Consider the following 14,237-nt stretch of genomic DNA (forward strand, 5'->3'; position numbering starts at 1 on the left):
GAAAACTATTTAACAAAGAGAAGTTGTTTTAGTTGTAAGTATAATTCTTTACTTTTTTCATAGATTTCCAAAACGTGACGATCAACGACTTATCTGGGAAAAAGCGACAAAGCGGAAAAATTGGACTGCGTCTCCGAACCATGCATTGTGTACAGTGCATTTTGAAGACAAATGGGTCTTAAGAAGCGAAAATCTAACTCGATTAAAGGATGATATGGTGTTCGGTATATTAAGGTTTCCCTCAAAGGAACGGTTTCACAATGCTTTTAAGATATTAGATAAATCCCAACATAAGTTTAAAACATTTCTCTTAAGAGTGTGCTTCGTAGCATTAAAAGACGTGCCTTAATTATTTTGCAAATTTATCATTGTTATGGTGACGATGTCAGGGGTTTTCGTATTTTTTTTTAGAAATATAGTACAGTATGTATTAGCAACTACGTTAAGAACTGTTATTTTATTCACACAGAGAAAAGAAATACAAAATGCTAAAATTTGGCGTCTGTCTTTTTATATCCTATATAGGCTTGTTATTATATGTGTGTTGTAACATGTATAAAAATGTTAAATATATTCAACAATATTTGGTAATTATATATATTTAAAAACTTTTATGTACGCTACTTGAAACTACGTGAAAGGTTTTCAGTCTATAAAGGCCTATTCTATGATTTTTTAAAATTATTAATTCTTATGCAAACAATTAATAAAATTGAATGTTTCTTACATTGTCAGTATATGCATAGCATTACAGTTATTACAAACAATTCTCTACCAGTGTTTAGCTAAGGTTTGCATGTTACGTTGGTTAAGTAGACTGGAACATGAACATGATATTGAAAAGACTTCTAACTTCTACTAATACACGTATATTACAAGAGATTTGTAATAGATTAAATGAAGTAAGTAAGAATTAGTTTTTTATAAACGTTGTGTATGAAATTATAAAATTTGAGAAGTATAATAACAAAAAGAAGTGCGTTCCGAAGACATATGTCGGTAGTGTTACCTACTGAAACATTATTCCCACTTCAACTCTCTGTAAAAATGAAAGTATGGGGTTGAATGCGTCAAGAAGGGTATATAAATAAAATTTGAAGCTTCTTCCTAATTTCATACGCAGGTGTCCCCCACCTATAGTTGCAAACAAAAATTTTTCCTCGATGTTGAAATTTACTCTGCGTATTCACAAAAAAATTTGGCAGTAAATAGGTATTTAATTTTTAAAAATGAAAGTATTCATGTTTCGAAAAAAATATTAAAGCGGTATGGGGAAGAATGTTTACAGATAATCCAGTAAAATTTTCAGTTTGATTGTTTTGATAGTTTCGGAGCTGTTGCGAGTTTAGTTTGGAGGATTTTTCGGCCGCGCGAGACAATTTTAGCTCGTTTTCGTTTTCTTCCAGCGTAGGAAGCAGGGAACAAACGCCGATACCCGGCTTCACCTCTTATCCTTTGCTGGCCTTCCCTTGTCCTCTCCAGATGTATTACTGTATATTAGCTCCATGGCATGGACGCGCCGGCCCTGGTCTCGGTTCCCGTGTCTTTGTGGAACGGGTCGTGCAGGCGCGGCTGGCTGGAACGGTCCCCTGGAAGCGTGCAGCGGCGCCGCGGCCGAGCGAGCGCCGCTGACCTCGGCAGGGGCGGGGCGTCGCGCGCTCGCCGCGACATCCTGCGGCGGCCGCGGGAACCTCGCCGCGCCGAGCGCTCTCGTGCTTCCTTGGGGAGGAAACTGGTATAGGAATCGGTTGCAATGTTATGTAGCCTTTTTTTTGGTAGTTTCTGTTATTCCCGTGCCAGCGGAAACTATCGCTAGTTGTAACATATTAGGTCATACTGGAGACTTTTGACAATTATATTTTTACATATTAACGTAAATAAGTAGCTTTTAACAGAAATATTAATAATTTTTATTTTTAAATTCAAAACTATGTTTTACTTAAGTTATAAGTAATCTTGTAATTATATATTTGACACATGTAGTCATAGTAGTGTGTTTGTTTGTGTTTGTAAGTTGGAATTAACGTGCATCTACGAACATACAATTATTTTTCATTTGGAATATTTAATTTACACAGTTGGTTGGTTGGTGAATGAAAATGCGTTTTGTGACTTGACTTGGTTGAGAGAAGGTAGGAATGTCTGGCCGATATGCTTATGGGAGGAAATGTGCAGCACGTGGTTGTACATCGCTGCCTAACAAGCAGCGATTTTTTCGGTTTCCACGACGTAGGACCGATGCCGAAGCAGCCAGGTAAGAGATAAAATAAAAAGGAACATGCTATCCGAATAAAGTGATAAAACAGGATACGTGATAAGTAATTAAAATAATATATTAACAATGCAGGGTAATTATCGGATATAGGGTCTCATCCGCAAAAAAAATTATAAAAATACGAAAAAACATTTTTTGGACACTCCAGACCTTCCTCTATTTACGGTGTAAATGGTGTTATTTTATTCCCAACAGTTTCCGAGAAAACGAATTTTAAAGCTACATTAAAAATACTGTAAATTATTTTACATCACTGGGAGTTTCGAATTGAAAATATAGCTTTCCTGACATAACCATTTGTTCACATGTGTCTATAGTATTTTTTATTGTAGGTATACTAACCCATCCTAACGGACCTAACCTAATGGACCATTTTCGATATTTCACTGACGTTTTCTGAAACGCGTGCTGACACGTCCACATGTAAAGAAATTAATGGCGGCGGTTGCTTGGATGTGCGGGTTATGTACCGTAAGCTTTAAAATTTGATTTCTCGGAAACTGTTGGGAATAAAATAACACCATTTACACCGTAAATAGAGGAAGGTCTGGAGTGTCCAAAAAATTTTTTTTCGTATTTTTATAATTTTTTTTGCGGATGAGACCCTATATCCGATAATTACCCTGCATTGTTAATATATTATTTTAATTACTTATCACGTATCCTGTTTTATCACTTTATTCGGATAGCATGTTCCTTTTTATTTTATCTCTTACCTGGCTGCTTCGGCATCGGTCCTACGTCGTGGAAACCGAAAAAATCGCTGCTTGTTAGGCTGCGATGTACAACCACGTGCTGCACATTTCCTCCCATAAGCATATCGGCCAGACATTCCTACCTTCTCTCAACCAAGTCAAGTCACAAAACGCATTTTCATTCACCAACCAACCAACTGTGTAAATTAAATATTCCAAATGAAAAATAATTGTATGTTCGTAGATGCACGTTAATTCCAACTTACAAACACAAACAAACAGAGGTGTTATTTTCTCCCCAAACATTTCCCCTTAAAATTAGCATTTGTAAGTAAATTAAAGTTGTAAATCTGGGATAAAAAGTTGTGTACTTTTGTATGAGAGTTACTAGAATATTTAATAATAATTTCGTTTACTATGTTATGGCATGTAATTTACATTTTAAGCAAAATTCTCGTGATATCCACAAGTTTTTACAAAAGGAATATATCAATATCCTATGTCAAATCTATTGCAACTTGAAACAATGTCACGATGCGTCTTAATAATTTTAATATACGGAGGCGGCAGCAATTAATTATGTAACATGTTAGAACCCACATGTATATCACGTCATAAGATTAGCAGCAAATAAGTATTACATCCGAAGCTGATCCAAACTCCATTATGCTTTGACAAGAAAAAACATTTTCATGGTTACGTTACCGCTACCAAACATAAACAAACAAAAAAAAACATGAATGTGTGCGTGCGTGACAGCTTCCCACTGCGCATGCGCAAGTTGTTAGTTCTTATTTTGTCCGTGCCAGCGTCAACTTCGCTGCAAACGCTCCATAGCAGCCATGATAGCAGTCTGCTTATCGTGACACGCGTTTAACATGGGAGTTTCCACTCTTTCAGAATGATTGTATGCTCGTTGCGTGCTTCCAAGTCGCTCCACAGTAGAGGTGGGTTGGGACAGCAATTTTCGGTATCAGTCCCAACCTGATACTGATACAGTGATGTACCTAGGTACAAGTCTCTGATACTTCTGTATCAGACGTTCCCAGGAGGCAACAAAGCTCCGCGTATGCAGACCGTGCGACCGGAAGGAGAATCTGATACATTATTTATCACGCCCGGTAATTCTCTACCTCTGTTACTCTCATGCCCGCCTGATACAGCCAGTATCAATCAGTTCAACATTCACTGCAGTTCGTCCTGGCCGTGTATCACCATGTACATTGTTGCCGGCTGTCATGCTTTGTAGTTAGTATCTTTATAGTGAAATAAGGAATGGATAAGTGCAGGAAAAAGACTTCATTTGTGTGGAATTTTTTCACGGAAAATAATGAGTTTGCTAATTGTAATTTGTGTAAACAAAAACTGAGTTATAAATCATCGACTAATCTGAAGAAACATTTGAAAAAACATTGATATAGTATGCTCACTAATGTACCTAACTGTTTTTTTTATTTTTTATTTTTGATAAAATCGTGAATTTTTAATGTATAAAAAAAATGTTACTAATTGTTTTCGAAAAAAGAAAGTCCATATGTTGATTACATCTGTTATTAGTGTCAACTGAGAATTTATTTGCATTTTCATAGCTGTTAGGTGCACAAATATAAATATTATATCTTGTATTAATGTACTTTTTAATATTAAAATTTCATTAGTTTTATTATTGAACGAGACGGTGCACGCACTGCGCACTGAGCGTACTTTAAGTAGGAAAATAAACAAAACGACTTGTAACCAGGGCTGCCACTCTGATATTCATGAAAAACCTAGATAACCTACAAAAAAACCCAGACACATGGGTAAAAAACCCAGATGCGTCTAAAATGCTATCGTTGAAAATGTTTGCGTACTAATTCAAAAATATAAACATAACTGGTTTTAATATAAAACAATTAATTACCTTACAAGACTGAAAACGGTTAAATACAACCAATACAAGAAAATTACACTGCAGCAAAATGGCTGTATAAGTAATTCTTGGACCAGTACATATCATAAAAAAACCTACAAATATATACATGACAAAACAAACACCATCACTGCATCCTTTAAACCGGTAATTGTTTTTATAAAACTGCATCATGTACGTTAGTCTTTATTCAGAGTCTGATTCTACAAGATTGGTTTGAAGGTTAATTGTTGCATTGGTTTTGTGTTCTGCAAGCCTCTTTGAAGAATGTGTCTAATTTAATATTCGACTTAGCTTCTTGAAAACTAGTTTTGTGTTTATATGTATTTTTGTGTGTGAAACACATAGACTTGTTTGCATTTATCAAACAGATATTGCAACAGATACAGTAGCTACTACCTTTATTATTGTTTTAGGTATAAAAATAATTAAAATTATAAAAAAACCTAGAATTGTTGGAATTCATTATTTAAAAACCCAGAAACCCAAACACCATTGGAAAAACCCAGATCTGGGTGGAAAAACCCATGAGTGGCAGCCCTGCTTGTAACAATATCGCTTTGCGCCTCTCCTTCAAGGCTTCAACGCCTTCCCCTGCGCTTCCTCCCCTACATTCTTTCCCTTCTTTATCCCTTATTCGTCGTTCCTGCTCCCTCCCCTTTCACAAGCTCCGCCCAAGTGACCGTCATCTGCGATCGTGTACTGTATTCATTGGCCGTGGTGTTGTTCCAGCTGAATTCTGAACTGATACTAAAGTCTCTGATACTTTTCAAGTGTACTCGTTTGCCGTGCCTGATACAGGCGCGTATCAGTGACAAAGTATCAGGTTGATACTTTTCGACCCACCTCTGCTCCACAGAGCGCACACTCGACAAACGTGTTTTCAAAACACTGTTCAAGGATCTTAGTACATTATAGCCTTCTATATAAGTATCGATATGTAGTTACACCTGCATGGAAAAAAACTAGAAAATATTAGGTAGCATTTCGAGTAGCAACCTTGAATTTATTTTTAACGCTTTGTAACATTTTATGTAGCTAAGTTTCGGATAACTGTGAGCCCATGGATGACACAGGTGCATTGCCAACAATACTATTATTAAATATTATTTGATTTTTGTTTTGGTAGATATTTAAATCTTAAAAATGAGTTCATGTTATAGGTGGGTTGTTACAGCAATTTTCGGTATCTGTTCCAACCTGAAACTGATACAGCATTGTACCATGTTACAAGTATCTGATACTTCTGTGTCAGACGGTCCCAGGAGGCAACAAAGCTCCGCGTTTGCAGACCGTGCGACCGGAAGAAGAATCTGATACATTATTTATCGCGCCTGGTAATTCTCTACATCAGTTACTCTCATGCCCGCCTGATACAGCCAGTATCAATCATTTCAACATTCACTGCAGTTCGTCCTGGCCGTGTATCACCATTTTGCGGGCTGTCATGCTTTGTAGTTAGTATCTTTATAGTGAAATAAGGAATGGATAAGTGCACGAAAAAGACTTCATTTGTCTGGAATTTTTTCACGGAAAATAATGAGTTTGCTAATTGTAATTTGTGTAAACAAAAACTGAGTTATAAATCATCATCGACTAATCTGAAGAAACATTTGAAACGTAAACATTGATATAGTATGCTCACTCAGGGGCGTAGCCAGGGGGGGGGTTTTAGGGGTTCAAACCCCCCCCCTTAGCACCAAATCTTTAATTAATTTCTTATTCATCACTCAAACAAATTTCATATTAAATTAATAAAAACAAATTTACCGTTACAATATTTAAATTTAAGTACCGAAAACTGCTAAAATAGCACTATTTTACACCTTAAATTCCATTTTACACCTTAAATTCCAAATTTTCCCGGCGCCGCTTTAATACGGGGGGGGGGGGGGTGAGGCCATGCTTCTTAACACCCCCCATACACAAATCCTGGCTACGCCACTGTGCTCACTAATGTACCTATCTGTTTTTTTATTTTTTATTTTTGATAAAATCGTGAATTTTTAATGTATGAAAACACTAGTTACTAGTTGTTTTCGAAAAAAGAAAGTCCATATGTTCATTACATCTGTTATTAGTGTAAACTGACAATTTATTTGCATTTTCATAGCTGTTAGGTGCAAAAATATAAATATTATATCTTGTATTAATGTACTTTTTAATATTAAAATTTCATTAGTTTTATTATTGAACGAGACGGTGCACCCACTGTGCACTGAGCGTACTTTGAAGTAGGACAATAAACAAAACGACTTGTAACAATTTCGCTCTGCGCCTCTCCTTCAACGCCTTCCCCTGCGCTACCTCCCCTACATTCTTTACCTTCTTTATCCCTTATTCGTCGTTCCTGCTCCCTCCCCTTTCACAAGCTCCGCCCATCATCTGCGATCCTGTTCTGCGCACATTGGCCGTGGTGTTGTTCCAGGCGAATTCTGACCTGATACTAAAGTACTTGATCCTTTTCAAGTGTACTCGTTTGCAGTTCCTGATACAGGCGTGGGTCAGTTCCAAAGTATCAGGTTTATACTTTGCGACCCACCTCTAGTTCATGTAAACTATCGTAACAAAAGTTTGTGTTTTCTGGGTAATACCATGTAGAGTGGTGTGTGTGAGGCGGTGAAGGGGCGATGGTGAGGGGGAAATGGTGATGTTTGGGGAGGGGGAGGGGGTTGGGGTGGTGGAGGGGGTTGGGAACTAGGATGCCGCGCATGAAGTAACTTATGTAACCCCCTCTGTTTCCTACGTAGAGGATTCTGTAGTCCATCCAAGAGGTCATCGAACCCATTAATTTTTCAATTCTTGGTCATAACAGCGTGTAGAGGCCCTGTCATTGTGTGTTAATTATTTATTTGCCGTCTTTACTGGTGGCGAATTTAAGGCGATACACCTTTCCTTACACTTAAATGCATTAAAAAAATCCGCTGCATTTACATATTTAAAAAAATATATAGCACCGCTAAAAAAGACTTGATAAAGTACGTAAAAAAAAAGTGAGTGAGTCTTTCAGTACTCGGCAGTGATGTGTAAGCATCTAACCTCAGTAACGAGCAAATTCATGTATTCTCATGTTGCAAATATTATAATACGAAACTCGGACACGAAATTTAAATTGGAATTCTTGAAAATAATGCCTGAGCGTGATACATATACAGGGGCGTAGCCAGGGGGGGGTTTTAGGGGTTCGAACCCCCCCCTTAGCTCCAAATCTTTAATTAATTTCTTATTCATCACTCAAACAAATTTCATATTAAAATTAATAAAATTTTTACCATTACAATATTTAAATTTAAGTACCGAAAACTGCTAAAATAGCACTATTATACACCTTAAAATCCAAATTTTCCCGGGGGAGGACCCCCGGACCCCCCGCTTTAATACGGGGGGGGGGCATGCTTTTTAACACCCCCCATACGCAAATCCTGGCTACGCCACTGTACATATATATTGATAAATAAAATATTTGCCTTTCAAGTTCATGCCAAAATTTATAGATGCGATTCACACACACTTATGTTCTGCGCCTGCCTCTGGAATTCACTGCCTGAATCGTAAACGTTGCAATCCACCATCTTGCACAGATAGCAGATTGGCTCCGATAAAAGACTTGTAAAAATACTAAACCCCGGCTTTGGACCTGATTTTCGACAAGGAACTTTACTAAAATACAGAATATTTAAGCTTCAGAAAAAAGCAATTCGACTAATTTCATTTTCGAAACTATCATCATCCTGTAGACACCTATTTCAAGACCTCAAAATTCTACCCTTTTACTGTCAATATTTTATCCAGCTAATGATTTCAATGAAAGATAACATACATCTACACAACAAAAAAAATAGTGACATACACCCGTATCAAACAAGAACTACACTCGATCTCAGAATACCATCTCACTCCACCAGCCAGTATGCCAAAAACTGCAATTATGTGGGCATCTGCTTGTATAATAGTCTACCTCAGCATGTTAAAAATATCAAAGGTAAAAAAAATTTGCAATAGAGTTAAAAAAAATAGCAAAGAAAAATATTTTATAGGGTAATCTCAAACCCACTTGTAATATATGCTATTACTATTTTTATTGCATACTAATTATGTGTTATATGTTCTTTTTCACTTTAAATTATACTTTTAGTAGTTTCATATGCTGTAATTAATAACTTATAAGTAAAATGTAATTGTATATTATGTGTTTTTTTGTGAAATTGTATATTTTGTGATTTTTTTGTGAAATATTATTTTTTGTGTTTTTGTTTTTTGGAAAATGGAAAATTTTGTGTTTTGTTTTTGTGAGACTTTATATATATCTTATATATAAAATTCTCGTGTCACAGTTTTCGTTGCCATACTCCTCCGAAACGGCTTGACCGATTTTGATGAAATTTTTTGTGCTTATCCGGTATCTATGAGAATCGGCCAAAATCTATTTTTCATCCCCCTAAATGTTAGGGGTAGTCCACCCCTAATTTTTTATTTTATTTCCAGTTTTTGGTAGGAAATCACCATGGCAACGGCTGTTGCTTTGTTGATGCTTCATTCGTCTCTATGGCAACGGCTAGGTGTGGTGGTAGTGGGAGGGGGAGGTGTGGTGGTAGTGGGGGGTGGAGGGGGAGGTGTGGTGGTAGTGGGAAGGGGAGGTGTGGCGGGAGTGGGAGGGGGAGGTTTGGTGGTAGTGGGGGTGGAGGGGGAGGTGTGGTGGTAGTGGGGGGTGGAGGGGGAGGTGTGGTGGTATTGGGAAGGGGAGGTGTGGCGGCAGTGGGAGGGGGAGGTGTGGCGGTAGTGGGCAGGGGTAGGGGGAGGGTGGGAGAGGGACCGCCGACGCCGAGCAGATTTTTTCGCGAAATATGCCTGCCCCTAATGTTCCTTATGTTACGCAGGATGACATTTTCCGAAAATTAGATCTAATGGGTGGTTAAAACCAGGCAACAGTGGGTACTTTGTCTGCATGAGAACAGTATTTTGCATTGTTCATGCCTTCTGCGTCTCCATGGCAACGGGCATCGCGCGGCAGTGGCGTACCCACAACGAGGGGCATGTATTATGAGCGGCGCAAGAGTGATCTGCCTGTAGACTGCCGTAGCGAAGTACGGGTACATCAGTTGTACGTTGCGTGCACGAGTCGGGTAACCATCGGTGCTATTCATTTTCTCTCCGGTACATTATACAGCATTGTAATAAATTTTCACTGATTTTTTTTTTATTTACCATTACTATAAATGGGAGATGTGGCTTAATTTTTTTCCATTAGTACCTATAGCCGTATCATGGGGTCAAAGGATATGAAATAAATAAATAAAATAAAATACTGCCCTTCTTGTTAACACGTTAGAAGTTATACTTATAAAGCATTACTAAAATATTAACCTGAAACATTTTAAAACACATTATTACACTAAGTATATATTTGTTTATTTGTTTTTGCTTTAACGACTGAAATCAGCCTGTAAATACTTCCTACAAACACCTTAATGTTATTGAGCTGATTCATAATTATAATATAGTGTTATTAAAAAAATTAAATAATGTTTTCCAATTACGAGATTTGAACCACGTCCATTGAGGTTGATAAGCGCGCGCTCTATCTCTGCGCTAATGAAACTATTGGGGTATTGGAAGGAGACTGTGCATCATCACCAGTGTAATGCAAGTTTTCTTAGGTGTTTTAAAACTTGGAATTCCTTTTTACTATGATTATTATAGTTTACCGGATATATTCCAGGGTAGTTTCACTATCGTAAAGTTTCATTTTGCACACCAGTACGTTTGGTATGTTCACGAAAGTGACTATATCCTGTTTATATTGCTATACTCGGGTCCGCCATCTTTGTCCCACATTTCCGTTGATCGACTTCCGTTCCGTTTTCACGAAATGACTCCTACCAAATGCCTTATACCGAGAGCCAAGATGTTTACACATCAAAAACAAACGCGGATGTTAAAAAAATAAAAAAAATAAAAATAGGAGCTGAACAGAAATCTAATTCACATGTAACTCGAAATTAAGACTTCTACGTCCATACCATTCACTCACAGATTTATACAGTAGGTAAGGTGATCATGCTGAGTAGGTGTTCCAGAGATCCTTCTTCAGCCTGTGCTTGACGGTAGCTAGGTAATTAGTAGAGACCGGAAAAATTCGCGGGTTCAATGACCTTCAGGATAGACTCCAATATCCTCTATGCACTCCGACAAATTACATCTGCTCATTGGCTGCTGGCTCGTGACAACTATTAACGAGAATGCTTTTGATTCGATATTTCTTTCGTTGATGATTATTCATTGGCTCTGATTTCTTCAGAGAACCTGTGGTCCAATCACGAAGCAGCAAAAGGTTAAACACATTTGCATTCTAGCATATTGCGAAATGAAACCGCGTATTTTTCCGGTCTCTAGTAATTAGAATACCTTATTTATAGAGACCTGAAAAATTCGCGGGTTCATTTATTCGTGTTATCCTGAATTTCAAATAATTATACCTTAGTGCTGCTTCTGTAATTGGTTCACTGTTAATCTGGAGGACTGAGGACCAATTATACACCCTCACTCATAGAAGTGTCGAATCACAGGCCACCCAGTCGAGACGACTCACAAGTCAGCAGCCAATGAACAGTGGCATTTGCCCGAGTGTGTAGAGGATATTGGAGTCTATCCTTGAGGTCATTGAACCCGCGAATTTTTCCGGTCTCTACTTATTTATATACGTAAGATAATTAGATTACCTTATATATTTTCACACACGAGAGCGCGTTTATTTCTTGTGTGTGATCAGCCCTACAATGATGTTAAACATGCCGTAATTCAGCCGCCGAAGTACACGTGGTCGAAGTGAACAGGAGCGTGACTTGGGAAGGAAAGGCAGCCAATTTTACACTTGGCCAGTTCTCAAGCATTCTTGTCCATTTAACGTGAAGGCCAGCCTGCGAGGTTAAATTATTCGCGAAATTGTAGTGTGTCTCCCAAGGCGTAGGTAATAGTCGCATTTTATTGGCAGCATGCCAATGTGCTCGGAAACCGGACTCGATGACTTTGTTTCGTAGACGTCGCTACTCTTTCGTCGCAAAAAGCCTGTGTTTTACCTGCGCAGTTCTCTGTGTGTGTCTACAGTTACATAAGGAAAGAGAACATGTACGTCTGAATGACAGCAAACAAGAGCACCCTCAACTATAATGTTATGTTAACTGTATTATTCGGCTGAAATATTAACAGGCCTATAAATATTTTAAAAAATGCACAATGGAAGGAGTTACATTAAATGTAGGTGTATATTTAATACGAAATGAGTAATAACTGCAAGAAGCAAAAAAAAAAACTATATTTTTGTTCTAAATCATCAGCTACATGTATCACAGTCTAACACTGACATGTTTTGCAGTTATTCGCTGTTTGGAAAAAAAAGAAGTTTTTTTAAAAAAGTGTGTACTTATGTACGCGCGTTTAAAGTTATACTATTTTGGTTAAGATACTAAACTATTTTGAAATTAATAATTACAAAAATTTGGTTACATGACGTTTGTCACAGATAATTATTTTACAGTACAAGGGATGGAGAGTTAATCATATGTACATATAAATAAAAGCTTGATTACCTAGCATTTCCTGGGCTGTACGCAATGTAGAGACTTTTTTTTTTGTTGAGAGTACGTAACTAATAAAATAATTCCGTGTTTGTGTTGTAAATTTTAACTACGGATACTGTGGAATGGGATTAGATTTTTTTTTAATCAGCTGTATGCAGTAATATTTGTCTTATTTTTTAATATCAAGTGTGCAAAATTTCATGAGTAAGTACCAAAATGTTGGTTTAAAGGGAGTAAAAGGTTATTGCCTACATACAGACTGAGCTGTGTATTGAAATTTATTATTACAATTAAATATTTAACTAGAAATAATATCATTTTATTAAATTTTAGTGTTTAAAATTCAATAAATTGCATAAAAACTATAAAAAGTATTATACAGTGGTGGAATGTGAATCTAAAACATTGAATTTCGACACCACGCATTTAATCACTGAACTAAACAGACGTGTTAAATGTTATGGGAAATATTGGATTATATTTAAAGTAGCGATTGTTTCCTTTTATCCTGGACTATTAAAGTGCATAAAATGTATTCCAGGATAGTTTCCCAACCACGATTAACTTGCCTCGCCGATACGCTTGTTACGTCCCCGGATGTTCACGAAAGTGACTATCTAAAGGTTATTGCCGCCACACGCGGTAGGCTGCGTGGACGACTTTGGCTCGTGGGTATGGTCGAAACGCGCCTGCGCATTAGACTTCGTTATGCTAAACTCCCGTCCATGGTGCGCGCGCACTTCGTTGCAATTCCGTTGCCTGCTAAAATTTCTCCCTCAATGACCTTAAAGAATTAGGGCAGCCTTCTTTTCACAGACGAGAGAGCCAAAACCCGAAGTTCATGGTTTTCCCCCGTATCTTTAATGTAGCTATCCTAACCAAATCAACCGTCCACAACGTTCTTAAGTATTTATAATATGGCTAACCTAACCTAATTGGCCATTAGTCCATTAGTATCCTTTTATCAACACCGCCATATTTATTTACAATAAACAAAAAAAAAAACCGAAGATGCACGATCGGGCGTTTGGCTCTCTCGTCTGTGAAAAGAAGGCTGCCCGTTACGCCTTCATGAAAAAAAATGAATGGCGGGCCGAGTTCCGGTACTACATTCGTGCACTGAGTGAGAAGATGTTTGTGTTCCGTAACAGTGTTAGGGGCACGCTTGTAGTAATTGCTACGTCATTTCACTTCCAGCCAACCTCGTGCATGATCCGTAAGTGGTGGTGCACAACCGAGTCATGTGCTAACGTCATAAAGGTTGGTTTTGTGTAGCTAAATTCAGCCAGTTGATATGAGAGTGAAGCCCGAGATTAAAGATTATCTTAAATGACATATCATATAATCATACCATATTGTTACGAGTGGGGGAAAACGGGTTCGTGAGGATAGCCCTGTTGATTTTTATACAGTTTTACTTGCTACTAATATTTGCATTACTAATTAAATCACCACTTTTAATGACTGTTCACAAATCACTGAGTATCTTTCCAGTCCACAGTTCTCACTCCTGACTGGAGTGGTTCGCCCCTTACCTCGCGCCTTTCCGCACACACGCTCGCCGAACTCGCACTTCACTCAACTCGCCGATTGGAACTCTCGGAACTTCCGCGGAGGCCGGCGTCCCTGCTTTTATACCCTTGGCAGTCTTTCTGGAACCGACTCTGTCAGACAGGCCGGCCCGACGCTCGAAGAGTCCAGAATGACGGTGCTTATTCGCGCCACTTCACGCGGGATTCCCATGCCGCTGAGGGATAGATAACAGCGCCGTGGAAGGT

At 38.0% G+C, this 14,237-nt stretch overlaps 2 protein-coding genes across 6 annotated transcripts in view; both read left to right on the plus strand.

The window, feature by feature from the left end:
- The window catches only part of LOC134542385 (uncharacterized), a 124,902-nt gene that overhangs the window by 75,827 nt on the left and 34,838 nt on the right, over positions 1 to 14,237 (plus strand). The window lies entirely within an intron of this gene.
- Positions 1 to 14,237, plus strand: part of LOC134541838 (basic salivary proline-rich protein 1-like) — a 56,966-nt gene that overhangs the window by 40,177 nt on the left and 2,552 nt on the right. Inside the window, exon 6 of the mRNA XM_063385534.1 lies at positions 1,567 to 1,735. Within this exon, the coding sequence (XP_063241604.1) occupies positions 1,567 to 1,735 (169 nt within the window). The remainder of the gene's footprint in view (positions 1 to 1,566; positions 1,736 to 14,237) is intronic.

The sequence above is a fragment of the Bacillus rossius genome (assembly GCF_032445375.1).
Source record: "Bacillus rossius redtenbacheri isolate Brsri chromosome 4 unlocalized genomic scaffold, Brsri_v3 Brsri_v3_scf4_2, whole genome shotgun sequence".
NCBI lineage: Eukaryota > Metazoa > Arthropoda > Insecta > Phasmatodea > Bacillidae > Bacillus > Bacillus rossius.